The 14,570-nt window shown below is 35.9% G+C and overlaps 1 protein-coding gene across 2 annotated transcripts in view; it reads left to right on the top strand.

Moving 5' to 3' along the window:
• Positions 1 to 14,570, top strand: part of LOC113523095 (inactive dipeptidyl peptidase 10) — a 329,346-nt gene that overhangs the window by 115,998 nt on the left and 198,778 nt on the right. Inside the window, exon 2 of one of the 2 annotated variants that reach the window (XM_052892160.1) lies at positions 11,700 to 12,239. The exons of the other annotated variant lie outside the window; for it this stretch is intronic. Within the exon in view, the coding sequence (XP_052748120.1) occupies positions 11,961 to 12,239 (279 nt within the window). The 5' untranslated portion in view covers positions 11,700 to 11,960. The remainder of the gene's footprint in view (positions 1 to 11,699; positions 12,240 to 14,570) is intronic. 2 annotated transcript variants of the gene reach the window in all.

Here is a 14,570-nt window from a genome sequence, read left to right as displayed (position 1 = left end):
AAATTGGGTTTGATTTGGAACATTTATTTTTTTTGTTAAATTATATGTAAGTGTATTTTATTTATATTGTTTATACTGCGTTTAAACCCATTTTTTCTCTCATATTTTAGTCTTATTACTTTTCTGTTACACCTTGAACAGTCACAATTTAATTCTCTCCATCCTTGGGTTGTCTGAATGGGATCGCTGTTTAGCGATGGGCACGCTTACTGTTGCCTCTTTAACATGCTTTTATGTACCTAATTGGATTTGTATAATTTAGGTATTCATTATGTTTTGAGTGCTTGAAACTGATAGAAATTGACTTCTGACTACCCTTCTTCTATATAGCGAATATAACGAACGCACACTATGTATTTTATCTATATTTCTTTCTTTTTTATTATTATTATTTTTTAAGTGGTATTTCGCGGCTCACTTTTGGCCACAACAGAATATCAGTGTTTTGCTCTTTTTAGGGCAAAGCAATAGGCTGAGTTGTGTCCATTTTGTATTACTGTGGCACACGCATGAAGAAAAAAAAATTGTTACTAATTTTATGCATTCTGATTTTGTTTTTGTTTTTTTTTCAATTTTTTGTACATGTGTCTTTTTTTTATCTTTTTTCACTGTGCATTTGTGTCTATTGCTGTTTGTGTGCTGTAAGTAATGCAAATAAATTATTTATCTATCTTAAACAAAAAAATTAAATACTTAAAAAATATTATAAAAGAATATTTTTAGATTAGTTTCATAGAAATGTTGTCAAAACCGGTGCAGTGGTTTAGTTTTTACTACAAAATAACCTTTTTTTTTAATCAAAATGATTGATTTTGCCACTAATGAAGTCTTTTTTTAATGGAACACAATGTTAATTATATGTTTTTACCAGAGGGAGACTTTGTACAAAAGTCGATTGCTTGGGTACCTCTGTCCCATTCGTGTTTCAACCGTGAAGCAGTTGTGTTTGCATGGCTGTGTTTCGGTTTGAAGGGTGGGATATGGCGTGATTTTACTAGGTACAGAAGAATAACATCTGAGTCCTCAGGAATGGCAACGCATGGGGGGTGTCATGGGCGAAACAGTATACTCTGTTATGTCCATGGTACTGCTCATGTCTATAGGCGACGGTTACCACTTTCCATCAGGTAGGCCGTCAGCTTGTTTGCCATTTTAAGTTGTATAAAAAAAATATATATTCAAATAGTTTACAATCAAAATCCCATTTTTGGATTCTAATGAAATAATTTACATTTAAAATCCGACTTTGCATTCCGTTAGAAAAATTTGCAACCAAAAATTTACTTTGCATTGCACTCGAATAATTTGCAACCGAAATCCTCGACTGTGGTGTTCTAGATTTAGCCTTGTACATCTAGCCGAGTTTGAAGGCGGCTAAGTTGAAGTTAAATTTAGCTTAGCACTCAAATAAACCGTTTTATTGCTTTTATCGTGTTTCAGTCTGAAAGAAAAGTAATACGGTGTCATATCTGTTATAAGAGTCAAAATGTAATAAGCCATATTAGACCTTCATTGTATTCTCCGAAGGTTTAATATCATTATGCCCATTATTGTGTTCGCGTTTCTACGCGAGGGTTATCGTTGAGGGTTGAATAATCTCTATATTGCCACCTTCTTTTATTCTCTTTATGTAAACTGAAATTTTCTACAAACCTTTTCGAATTTTATCATGTTTTGTCTCTTTCTTTGTATATTAAAAACTATTTTTTTGATCACCACTTCGGACGCGTGGATTTTAAAATTAGAAAAACTAACTAAATATACCGCTTCGATGTAGTGTATCAACATAAAACGTAATATACCAGATTTCAAGTTAAAAGTAGAGAATGAATTATAATTGATAAAATCTATGTCTATTCTTCCCTACCTCTAAAATTTTATTAAAATTGTTTGACCTGTTTCGAAGTTTAGCGATGGACAAACATAATGGCACGTTCTTTTTGTCTTCATCAATATGTTCTGCTACATCTTGGATGACCTATAATTACTAGAAAACTCTTAATTGACATCACTTTACATATATATTAATAAAGTTTTCATTGTTTTGTTAAATCGAATGGAACAAGAAATTCCCGGTAAAGGCGCTGACTTAAAAACAATAATTTCAAATTAAACACAAGTTTTATGAAGCCAAACACCTCAAGCTATCTCTTTTAAAATTTAATTACAATCTTCAATTAATTCACCACCTTCCATGGAATTTAATTATTATCATCCGAGAAACCTGATACGTAACTAACTGATAACGTAACAGGAAATTACTTTGTAAATTCCACCTAAACTTTATTCGGTAGGTGTCAGTATTGTTTCCATTGTTCTACGTGTATTGCTATCTATATATTTTAGTTACAATACCTGTATACTGGTCCTATAACGAATATGTTATAATTATCCAAAAATACTCGTAATGTAGAGTATAGGCCACATACATTATAGTTTTTATATTATTATTTACCAAATTCGAAATTAATACACAAATCTATTGTTTGTTTTTGGCTTCCCTTCACGGGTTTAGGGTTCTAAGTTCCTTTCGCCAATATACATATATTTCCGATTCCCATTCCTGGTTCCCTATGTCGTCCACAGTAGTACTGGATAAAACACTTTTAACATATTCGAAAATAGATATCCGCCCGATATGGGCGATATCGAAATGGGTGATCACCACTTTTCCGCCATCAATGTTCAGAGGAACCCAATATATGGATATCGGATCGGTATCCATATTATCTATGCCTAATTGCCACCAGCGTTGCTAGATTAGGTACTTTTACGCAAATTTTGGATAATTAATAGATAGGTTGATTGATACTCTTTACTGTTTCCTCCAAAACATTATAGTAGTAAATTTATAGATACAAACAATTACAAGAAAAGATTACAATAAGAAAACAATAGGCGGCCTTATTGCTAAGAGTGATCTCTCTCAGGAAAGCTTTGGATTATTTTTATAATTATTTCAGCCGTTAACTATCCACAACTGGACATAAGCTTTCCCCATAAGGAGAGTTTTGCCAGTAGTTGCCACGCTTGACAGGTGGGTCGGCAATCGTGGCGTGAATTTACAGGGTACAGAGGAATAATACCTGAGTCCTCAGGAATTGCAACGCATGGGGGGTATCATGGGCGAAACAGTATACTCTGTTATATCCATGGTACTGCTCATGTCTATAGGCGACGGTTACCACTTTCCATCAGGTGAGCCGTCAGCTTGTTTGCCATTCTAAATTGTATAAAAAAACCGCAGTTAGGCTTTTAGAGATGTTATAAGAGGGTCGCTGCCTGAAACGCTGCTGCTGCTGCGGGGTGACTTATGTTCAGCAATCGACAGTTAAAGGCTGGTATGATGATGATGATGATCCAAAGGTTGATTCAAAACCTGGAAGAGATCGTTTTTAGCGATGAAGTACTGTTTCTCACAATAATCATTTCTTGTAATTGTTTGTATCTATAATAAGTTTGCTACTGTAATCTTTTAGGGGAAATACGTGTAAATATAATCTCTGTTGAGGAAACGTCAGTCACAGAGAACTCATTGACACTGACAGGTATGACAGACTGTCAATCTGTCAGTGTCAATGAGTTGTCAAAGTGAACGAGCCAATACATAAGGAATTTTGAAAGTTCTAAAAAATGAAGGGTATCTATCTATCCTTTTTTTTTATATAAGAACTTTTATGATTTCTGAAATTCGGTTAGCATTAATCTGAATGAACAAAATAAAATCCGATAACCCTAAGTTTCCAGCGCAAGGTTAATTTAAAAGTTTTCTCGTTTCGTATCGCCAGTTTCCGTGGACAAACGCACGAGGGAAAACACAATTTACTCTCCAACCATATCTATATGGAAATCTGTGTACAGTGTCTGCGGATATAAGTAAAACGATACAGATTTTTATTTTTATAGTAGATAAACAGTTTTCCCATAAATATGGGCCGTATTAAAGGAATAATAGGTTGTTGTTAATTATATAGCCAGTGGTAAATAAATCATTAGTTTTTGGATACCTACTAACTGAATTGTATGAAAGAATGCATTAATGAGTATATTTTATTTGCATTATACAATATAGGAAATAAGCAAGAAAATTTACAGACACAACGATACTATTGTATAAGTACAGTGAGGCGGTCTTATTGCTGAGAGCAATTTTTTCAAGATAACCTTATGGTAATGAACTAATCATTGTACAAGTGGGTATGATAGTGCTGTATAATCTACTAATTATAATTTACGTGAATATATGAGACTATTATGACTATGTAAAAAGAGAATGTCCGCAAAAGAACCAGAAGAATCGGCATAGTCCGAAGGATAAGCAACCTGAAGTGGTAAATAGGCTGGTCACATAGCTCGAAGAACCGACAACCGATGGAAAAGAAAGGTTCTTGAGTGGCAACCGCGTACGGATAAATGCAATGTAGGACTACGCCCTTTCACTTGATGGAGTGACGACCTGAAATGGATTGCAGGGAGTCAGTGGATGCAGGTGGCTCAGGACCGTTCCTTATGGCAGTCTATGGGGGTGGCTTATGTCCAGCAGTGGACGGATAATGACTGAAATGATGATAATGATATAAGACTATTTATAAAAGCGGATGAAGTAGGATCTTTGGCTCTTGGTTGAGAGATAATCCCGCCTATCTCGTAAATAAAATTGGCGTAAACAGATAGAGAAAATAGATTTTGGTCTGTAAAGGAAAACTGGAACCACAATCAAAGTTAAATTAACGTTTACTTGTACTGTCATTTAATTTAAAACAAATTATAACAGTAGATTTTTCTACGTAAAAAAAAAAACATATCATCAGTAACGCAAAAATTGCAAAAAGTAATTACAAAAAGCAAAGATAGTATTATACGTAAAGAAGTACTTTTCCTACCACTATTTCTACTGCCTCTAGGTTTGTATCTTTTAGAACCGTATTCAATCATTTTTTGTTTAGTACAATCGTGAAGAGGCCTTTTTTCAACCGACTTCCAAAAGAAGAGGTTTCTCAATTCGATTGTGTTTTTTTTATGATTGTTACCTCATAACTCCGTCTGTTGTTAACCAGTTTGGAAAGTTTTTTTTTTTTTTTATCTGAAAAGATATACTTACAGATTCTTTTGTCACAACTGAAAACAATTTTTTTTATACCACTGAGGTGGCAAGCATACAACCCATCTGATGGTAAGTGGTTACCGTAGCCCATGAACACCCGCAATACCAGAAGTATTACGCGCGCGTTGCCGACCCTGAAGAAACCTCTTTACCCCCCTTTTGAAGAACAATTTAATTATTGTAGTTCAATTATGTTCCCGACTACTATCTTCTATCCTTATTGTACAAGATTTTATTTGATCCCTCCGCTCCAGATAACCTCCGAGACAGATTTACTTTAGAATCACCGATTCTCGTATGTTGTGACCTATTCGCAACTTCCACACAATTTTTTTTTTTTTTTTTACAACTTAGAATGGCAAACAAGCTGACGGCCCACCTGATGGAAAGTGGTAACCGTCGCCTATAGACATGAGCAGTACCATGGACATAACAGAGTATACTGTTTCGCCCATGTTACCCCCCATGCGTTGCCATTCCTGAGGATTCAGGTGTTATTCCTCTGTACCCAGTAAATTCCCGCCATATCCCACCCTTCAAACCGAAACACAGCCATGCAAACACAACTGCTTCACGGTTGAAACACGAATGGGACAGAGGTACCTAAGCAATCGACTTTTGTACAAAATCTTCCTCTGGTAATCTTTTCAGTGCAAGCTGCTAAACCTTGGAACTTGCTCTTAAATTTTTTTTGTACTAGATTATACCAAAGTGACACAAACCGTTCGTGCCTACAAAACAAACAAATACATTTTACAATGCACTTGACAGTTGCGAGGGCATTGAGCCGCAGCGTCCCTCTTGAAACATCTCTAAAGCCTAACTGTGTTGCCAATCCGCCTGCCAAGCATGGCAACTACTGGCAAAATCCACCAAAGGGGAGGCTTATGTTCACCAATGGACAGTAAAAGGCTGTTATGAATGAACGACAGTTGAATTACTTATATATGTAAATAATAATACCATTTTTGTACTATTTATGTTGCATTACAAACCTGTATGCTTTACAAACCGAATTGATACTTTCTGTAATATAAATATTAAAAGTGATTGTACAAAAATATATAAATAGATAAATGTTCACTTTCTTCAATCTAAACCTTTTGGAGTTAATACACCTACTTTACACAAATAGAAATACAATTAACTCCATCTTTGAAGGAGTAATATTAAAGGGAAATTACAATTTCGTAGCTTGAATTATATGAAATAAATGATTGTACTTATTGCGGTTCGTGAAAATTAATCGGATTATATGAAATAATTCGTATAAGGATTCGTGAATCATAATCTTGAATGAACGAGTGAATAACTCTTTGTCGTTCCCCTTAAAGAATGATACTAAAATAACCTTTATATTAATATTAATAATTAATATTCGCCAGAGGGAGACTTTGTACAAAAGTCGTTTGCTTTGGCACCTCTGTCCTATTCGTATTTCTACCGTGAAGCATGGCTAACCTGATGGAAAGTGGTAACCGTCGCCTATAGACATGAGCAGTACCATGATCATTACAGAGTATACTGTTTCGCTCATGATTCTCCCCATGCGTTGCCATTCCTGAGGACTCAGGTGTTATTCCTCTGTACTCTGTAAATTTACCGCCATATTCCACCCTTCAAACCGAAATACAGTCATGCAAACACAACTGCTTCATGGTAGAAACATGAATAATACAGAGGTATCCAAGATCTGGCTACCCTAATGGGAGACAAGCGTAACAGATATGTATATATACACCCGCACACCGCACACGTCGTCACCGCCGGCGGGGATGAAGACTCACCGCGACACACGGTCCGCGCGCGATCAGGTTTGCGTCCGAGCGCATCCCTACGACTCCGAGTTCCCACCCATCACGACATACCGACCCTTCGCCGTCCCTAGGCAGGGGTCGAAGTGCGGTGGCCTAAGCCTGAATCCGAGCCACTCTGGCGTCCTTAGACGCACGCCGCAGTCCATAAGTAAGAGCTGACACCTCTGTCGCTCCCCTCTCGCAGCCTTGGAATGCCATCTGCCCTCGCCCCTGCATGCGCGTTCGGTGAAGCTGTAAAGGCCATCTGCGGCCAACAGCGAACACAACTAGAAAAAAAAATAAAACAAATATTTTTTATACAAAGTCTCCCTCTGGTGAAGATTACATAAATTATCAATATGTACACAAAACGCATTGCATTTCGTGAAAAGCTCTCTTAAGACCCCTAGCCCTATATTCTAGTTCTTACTTACTTCTAAATCGTATCTTGCCTTATTTCGTGGACTTGATAGAGCGAGAGCTCAAAACTTTTTAATCCGACCAGCCAAGGACTTTACTTCGCCAAGAAAATGTTTACGAAAACATGTTAGAACGCGAGTGTTTCCAATATTTACAACTCCATCACGAGACGGGCTAACAAAATAAACAGTGTCAACATGGCGGGCGGTACAGTCGGACGCGAAAATACTTAAAATATATAAAGCAGTGTACAAAAAATTTATAATAGCTTCAAGTAAGCACACAAAAGACATATTAGCATGGGGTTCTTCAGAAAAGAAGTAAAGAGATTTCTTCAGTGGCAACAATGTGTGCTTAATTGCCCAGGTAGGAGGGAAAGGAATTGTTAGCGATGGGGTCTAACAGCCCCATTGCTAGCAGTTACTAATCAGGTCGATCTCCACGTGTTTCCCCTTGGAGACCATCGAGGTTACTTCCCATGGAATTCTTCACGATGGTCTAACTGACCTGCTTTCATCCTCATCTATCATCTCTCAATGGTGTCCCGCCAGCGTGTACTGTTAGCGCGGGCGTGGTAATCATTCCATTATCACCACTAAAAAATACCCCTGGTATTGCAGGTGTTCATAGACTACGGTAACCGTTCACCGTTAGGTGGCTCGAATGCTTGTTTGCCACCTCAGTGGTAAAAAAGCCTATTTTCAATATTTCACTTTACTAATATTAGTAAGATTCCAAATTGTTTAAAAATGTCGTCATTAGGATATTTTTTTTAATGGGTAATAATGGAATGGTAACCCCACCCGCGCTATCGGTATACACCGGCAGGGCACCAGTGAGGGATGATAGATGAGGATGAAGTAGGTTAGCCCATCGTGACGAATTCAACAAGAATTGTTCACGATGGTTTTCAGGGGAAACCACGTGGAGGTCGACCTAATAGGGCATATTGCTAGCAATGTCGAACTCCATTGCTAACAATCCCTTTTCCCCCCTCATTAGGATATTAAATGATTCACTGTTCATCCCAAAGGTTCACTGGTACCGAATACTGCTTGCGTCCACCTTTTGTGTCATATTTTATTTTGGTCAATAGTTATTTAAATAAATAAATAAATATTGTGCGTATCGGTGCAAATCAAAGGGATTCTCCCTCCAAGTAGGTTGCTTCCCTTAGAATTTACGTGCCATTAAAAACTTGCGAAGCATTCATACAAAATCTCTTATCTCGCTGGCTGTTTACGAGATTCTTGGTAGTAGAATTTAATATTCTCCCATATTTATTTGCGTACGACTGTACATCATCGCTGGAATATTGTAAGGTTCTACTTAAAATGTATTTTTATCCATAAATCATGTGTGTAATGAATACGAGAATAGATAAACAGAACGTGTAGTGAAAGCATGTATTATACATACATATATATTATAAATATTTTTATATCAAGCCATAAGATTGTTCTATCTCGTATTTTTTTTATTGCTTGATAATGGAATGGTAGCCCCGCCTGCGCTATCGATATACACTGGCGGGGCACCAATGAGCGATGATTGGTGAGGATGAAAAGTCAGGTAGTTAGCCCATCGTGATGAATACATTTGGAATTCATCACGATGGTTTCCAGGCGGACCACGGGGAGGTCGATCATATAAGGAAGTCTATTTGAATGATAATGATATTATTTTATTTTAGATCTTTAACGCTTGTTCCTCGAATATACGTAGCTAGTTTTTTTGCCTTCAATATAAAGACTTCAAAAAAGCTGACGGATTATCAGATGGAAAATGGTATTCGGTAGGGGGGGGGGGGGAAAGGATTGTTAGTAATGGAGTCAAATAGCCCCATTACTAGCAATTTTCCCTGTCAGGTCGACCTCCACGTGGTTCCCCCTGGAAACCATCGCGGCTAATTCTAGTTGAATTCGTCAAGATGGGCTAACTGACCTGCTTACATCCTCATTAGTCATCTCTCACTGGTGCCCCGTCAGTGTATACCGATAGCGCAGTCGGGGTTACCATACCATTATCACCCATTTAAAAGACACGAACAATATCATGTCCAAAGAATATCACTGATAAACGTGCAATCTGTAACTATAAAATACATATAGATAGACAGATACTCTTTATTGTTTCCTACAAAAGATTACAATAGTAAACTTATTATAAATATAAACAATTACAAGAAATGATCACAGTGAGAAAACAATGGGCGACCTTATCGCTAAAATTTTTTATTATACACACACCGCACAGACAATCACCAAAAATATTGCTCTTTTTATTTTATATTTATTTTAATTATTATTTTCACGTACCCTCAAATGGGTTAAAGCTGAAAATCTGTGTTTTGTTCCTTGAACAATGTTCCACGCTGAGCTTCGACCTTTTTGTATTGCTGCAGGTCACACATAATAACACAATTTTATAAATCTTATGTTGTTTTATGTATTATCTATTCTTATGTACATGTTGTGTGTGATTAGTAACAAACAAATAAACGATATATCTATCTATCTATCTATCTATCTATCTAAAAGCGATCTCTTCCAGGCAACCTTTGGATGGAGAGGAGTAATTATAAACAGTTTGATCGTAACATATAGCAGACCGATACGACAACATAACCTTCAAGAAAAGAGTATATTCCTTTTTAAAAGGCCGGCAGCACACCTGCAGACATACACTGAATTTCGTTTTGTTCTCGTTCTCCAGAGTCCTATTTTTTTATGCCAGAACCGATCGTTTTAAACAAAGAGTATTGAGGGTTATAGAGATTGTTAGTAACTGGATTTACCAGCTTCAATACTAGCAATCTCAATCAGATTAACCTCCACGTGGTTTCCTCAGAAAACTATCTTGGCTAATTATCAATGACTTCTGAACTGTCTGATCTGCTTTCATCTCTATCAACCCTCATAGCGCAGGCGGTGTTACTATTCCATTCTCATCAATTAACAAAAACTAGAATATTTTAACCCCATATTTTGGGTAAAAATTATTTACTGGAATAATTTTTAGGTAATCTTCCAAAAACAGGAAATATCAATCCAACAGTATTTTTGTATGTTAACTATAATATCTTTGCCTCTTCCTTTTTGAAGTCCACCAAAAACTTATTGTGATAGTTCGTGTTTCGGAAAGCACGTAAAGCTGTTGTCCGATAAGCCGACAATAACAACAACAAAACAACAGAAACCTTCGTCTTAATGAGAACGGCCTAAAACTTCGGCATTAGAGGGCGTCACCGTCGCACAAGTAGTAGTGATACTGAAGACACTTCTAACACTGTAGATACTTTTATTTAAGACCATCGTCCTTTTTAAAGAAAGTTGGAGAGAACTTCAGCTGAATCATTTTTCACAGTTATAATATCAGGCTTTAATAAATTAAAACCAGACACGGGTGAGATTAACTTAATTAAGTATAATTTAAGCTATTTTAATTGCTCAACATAATTTACAAATGATGGAAATATTCCCGCCTATTATATTTTTCTTTATAATTAAAGTTTGATGAAATCTTCAAGATTTGTTGAGTTTCAGAACAAATTCGAAAATTAAAGAGTCAACTTTAATGAAGTTTAGGCTTTATTAAATGTTATAAATCTTATTAATATAATGAAATTGTAACTAGACATTGCCTGTGTATGAGAGATATTTAAGAAAAAATAATGTAAGGGATCTTTGTAAGACCAGTTTAACGACCGATGCCAAAAGGATTTCTTTTAAAAATTTTGTCTATCTGTTTGTCTGTATATTTGTTTTGGCATCAGGCAAAAACTATAGTACTAAATTATAAATATAATTTTGATGCTTATATAAATATATATAAATTAGATTCATTCAATGTTCATAGTGAAAGCGAAGGCATGACTTAAAATCTGGTATGTCTTATCATATGTCTGATCACCTAGAAGTGGACTGTTTTCTTGTTTCTGCAAAAAGCAAATATGTATATATTGTAATAAACATATATAGAGGCATTTGCCATGTAAAATCTCAATGGGTCCTATTACTAAGCATGGGTCTCTTTCTATAGCGAAAAATAACTTTATTTCCACCCTGATCAGGTAGCTTGATATAGACCTATTTGTATTTCGTGTTTTCCTTCTTTTGCAGTACTTTGTTATGCTTTGTTCATTTAATCATTTCTTACGATATCCTCAAGATAAAGACTGATAATATTTTGTAATTTTACTTTTTATATCATTCAAGATACAAAGATCGAAACTTGTTTTATTTTAAAACTACGTTATGAAAATATTGAGAAAAAACTAATAACGTTGCGTCGTGCTTAACCACTGTGAAAAGGTACCTTATAACAATATAGAAAAAGGGTTAGGTCATTTGTAATAAAAGTATAATTTGTTATTTCAGATAAACTTCGAAAAACAGTTACTGTTATAACATATTAAAATAATTCTATTGAAATATTTAGTCAGTGTAAACGTGTTAGATTCTTTGTAAGATTGTATATTATGACAAAGACAATAAAATAAATCTATACTGTTAAAATTATGTATTTACAAACTCTAGAATTTCTACAATTTTACTAAAAAGTTTATTATTAGTGGGACCTAAAATTGTTCCTTGTGAAACACCTCTTAAAACTTCGTAGTGTCTCTACTGTTGTGATAAATGAAAAAAATGGCGTCGTCCAACGGCAAAGAGAGTGCTAAAATGACAGCGTCAATCGACAGTTTAAAACTTTCAAGCAAGAACACATCGGTGTGTTCTTCGAAACATGCGTCTTCGGAATCGGTGTTATCGCGGAAGGAGAAAGAATGCCTGCAGATGCAGGAATGCAAGAAGAAACTGTTGGCGATGGAGCCGCAGATTATAATAAGGGACGAGAACGTGGTGCTGAGATCGCCACCACAGAAGAAGATCTTGATGCCGCCAGCCATCAATGCTGAGGTAAGAATTAGTTAAAGATCCATCGCGACCATCTGGATGAGTGATGGTCCTTCACCTTGTGTTTCTTTGTGTTTACAACCATACTATTAAACGTTGATTCCCAATAGCAATATTTTCAAACAGATGAGACATTGAAATGTTCAAGACAAGAACATTTTCCTTCCTAGAAGGCCGGCAATATATATTATACACTAGCTATATCCGACGGATTCACTCTTGTAAGTCATTACATAATTCTATGTACTAAATAAGGATATAAGCTACTCGTGTACCAAATTTTATCTGAATCCATTCAGTAGTTTTTGCGTGAAAGAATAATAAATATCCATTCGTGCACCCATCCATCCATCCTTACAAACTTTCGGATTTATATCATTAATAGAACTATCGCCATTAGAGAGTATCTAGCATTTAAATTAACCCATTAATTTATATTTCAGCTAAGTTTCTAATGAAGTCAAGAGCAATTAATTGCGACAGAGTTACAAGTATAAGGATGTGACAAAGTTACAGACAATTAGATGTGACAAAGTCACAGACAACTAGATGTGACAAAGTTACAGACAATTAGACGTGACAAAGTCACAGATAATTAGATGTGACAAAGTTACAGACAATCATATGTGACAAAGTCACAGACAATTAGATGTGACAAAGTCACAGACAATTAGACGTGACAAAGTCACAGACAATTAGATGTGACAAAGTCACAGACAATTAGACGTGACAAAGTTACAGACAATTAGATGTGACAAAGTCAACAAAATACCCGAGTTTAAATTTTATGACAGTTCATAGTCACAAACACATACGAATAGATGTGACAGAGTCCATCATAAATCATCATCATCATCACTTCAGCCATTATCCGTCCACTGCTGGACATAAGCCTCCCCCATAGATCGCCATAAAGAACAGTCCTGAACCACCTGCATCCACTGACTCTCCTGCAACGCATTTCAGGTCGTCACTCCATCTAGTGGGGGACCATTTCTTGCCACTCAAGAATCTTTTTTCCCCATAATAAGTAAATATGACAAATCTAGACATAAATATAAATAAGATAGATATAACAGAGTCACAAGTACGAAGTATATAGCTGGCCCATAATTAAGATGGACTAACTGCCTCCTCCCTATTTATCTATGAAGCCGTTTAGTTCACACGTTGCGCTAACGATTCGGGCACCTGAAAAATAACCTCCATTTGGTGAGTAGTCGGGTAAATTGAAGAAACTGAGTTTTGTAGGTAATTTTTTTTATGCAACTTAGAATGGCAAACAAGCTGGCGGCCCACCTGATGGAAAGTGGTAACCGTCGCCTATAGACATGAGCAGTACCATAGACATAACAGAGTATACTGTTTCGCCCATGATACCCCCCAAGCGTTGCCTCTTGTATATTTATTCTTGTACTTGTCTTGTACGTTATTCCTCTGTACCCTGTAAATTCACGCCATATCCCACCCTACAAACCGAAACACAGCCATGCAAACACAACTGATTCACGGTAGAAACACGAATGAGACAGAGGTGGCCAAGCAAACGACTTTTGTACAGTCTCCCTCTGGTAAAGTATTATGTTAATATCCTATTCCGATGGGTATGGACCCATCGCCGTACCCAACAGTGGGATGTAATTGGATTAGTGTACCAGGCATTATCCACTATGAGTTGTTACTCCATTAAAATCAATCTGTTAACATACTGTTTATCTGTTAAAGCTGATGCCAATATTTCCATATTGTGTATACATATCTGAGATATTTAGGATTTTAAATTCTGAATGTATAAAGCGCTATTCACACAGAGTTTGCTTCGGAAAAATGATTGGCATACATAATTGCTTGTACGAATTTGTTCATATAATTCCGTGTTAGGTGCATTCGGGATTTTTATTATCATGTTATATAATCCGAAGTATAAGTCTATTATCAGTGGATAGATCGACGGATCGCACACAATTGGGTCGTAATTTAGTATCTATGCGTAGAGTTCTATTGGGATTATAAATGCGAAATCTTGTGAAATGGAATAGATTTGTTGCCCTTTTACGCAAAAACTACTAAACGGATTTAAATAAAATTTGGTGCATGAGATAGTTTATATTCTTAAGTAGAAATAGAATATTGTATATACTGTTTCACGTGTGCGAAGTCGTGGAAGACAGCTAGTGAATAATATTTAAGACTTTGATTTGTAAAAAAACAGATTTTTTTTATTTTTAAGAGGACTTTTTCAGTAATGAACGGCAATTTTTATATTAAATAAGAATACAGAGATATATGTACTATTAATTTCCCTGGTAGCTATTGGTTATTCGTAAAGAATAT

Source organism: Galleria mellonella, unplaced genomic scaffold (assembly GCF_026898425.1).
Source record: "Galleria mellonella isolate WM207_F2 unplaced genomic scaffold, CSIRO_AGI_GalMel_v1 utg109, whole genome shotgun sequence".
Lineage (NCBI taxonomy): Eukaryota > Metazoa > Arthropoda > Insecta > Lepidoptera > Pyralidae > Galleria > Galleria mellonella.
Note: the sequence above shows the minus strand (reverse complement) of the source record. Positions and strands in the feature narration are given on the sequence as shown.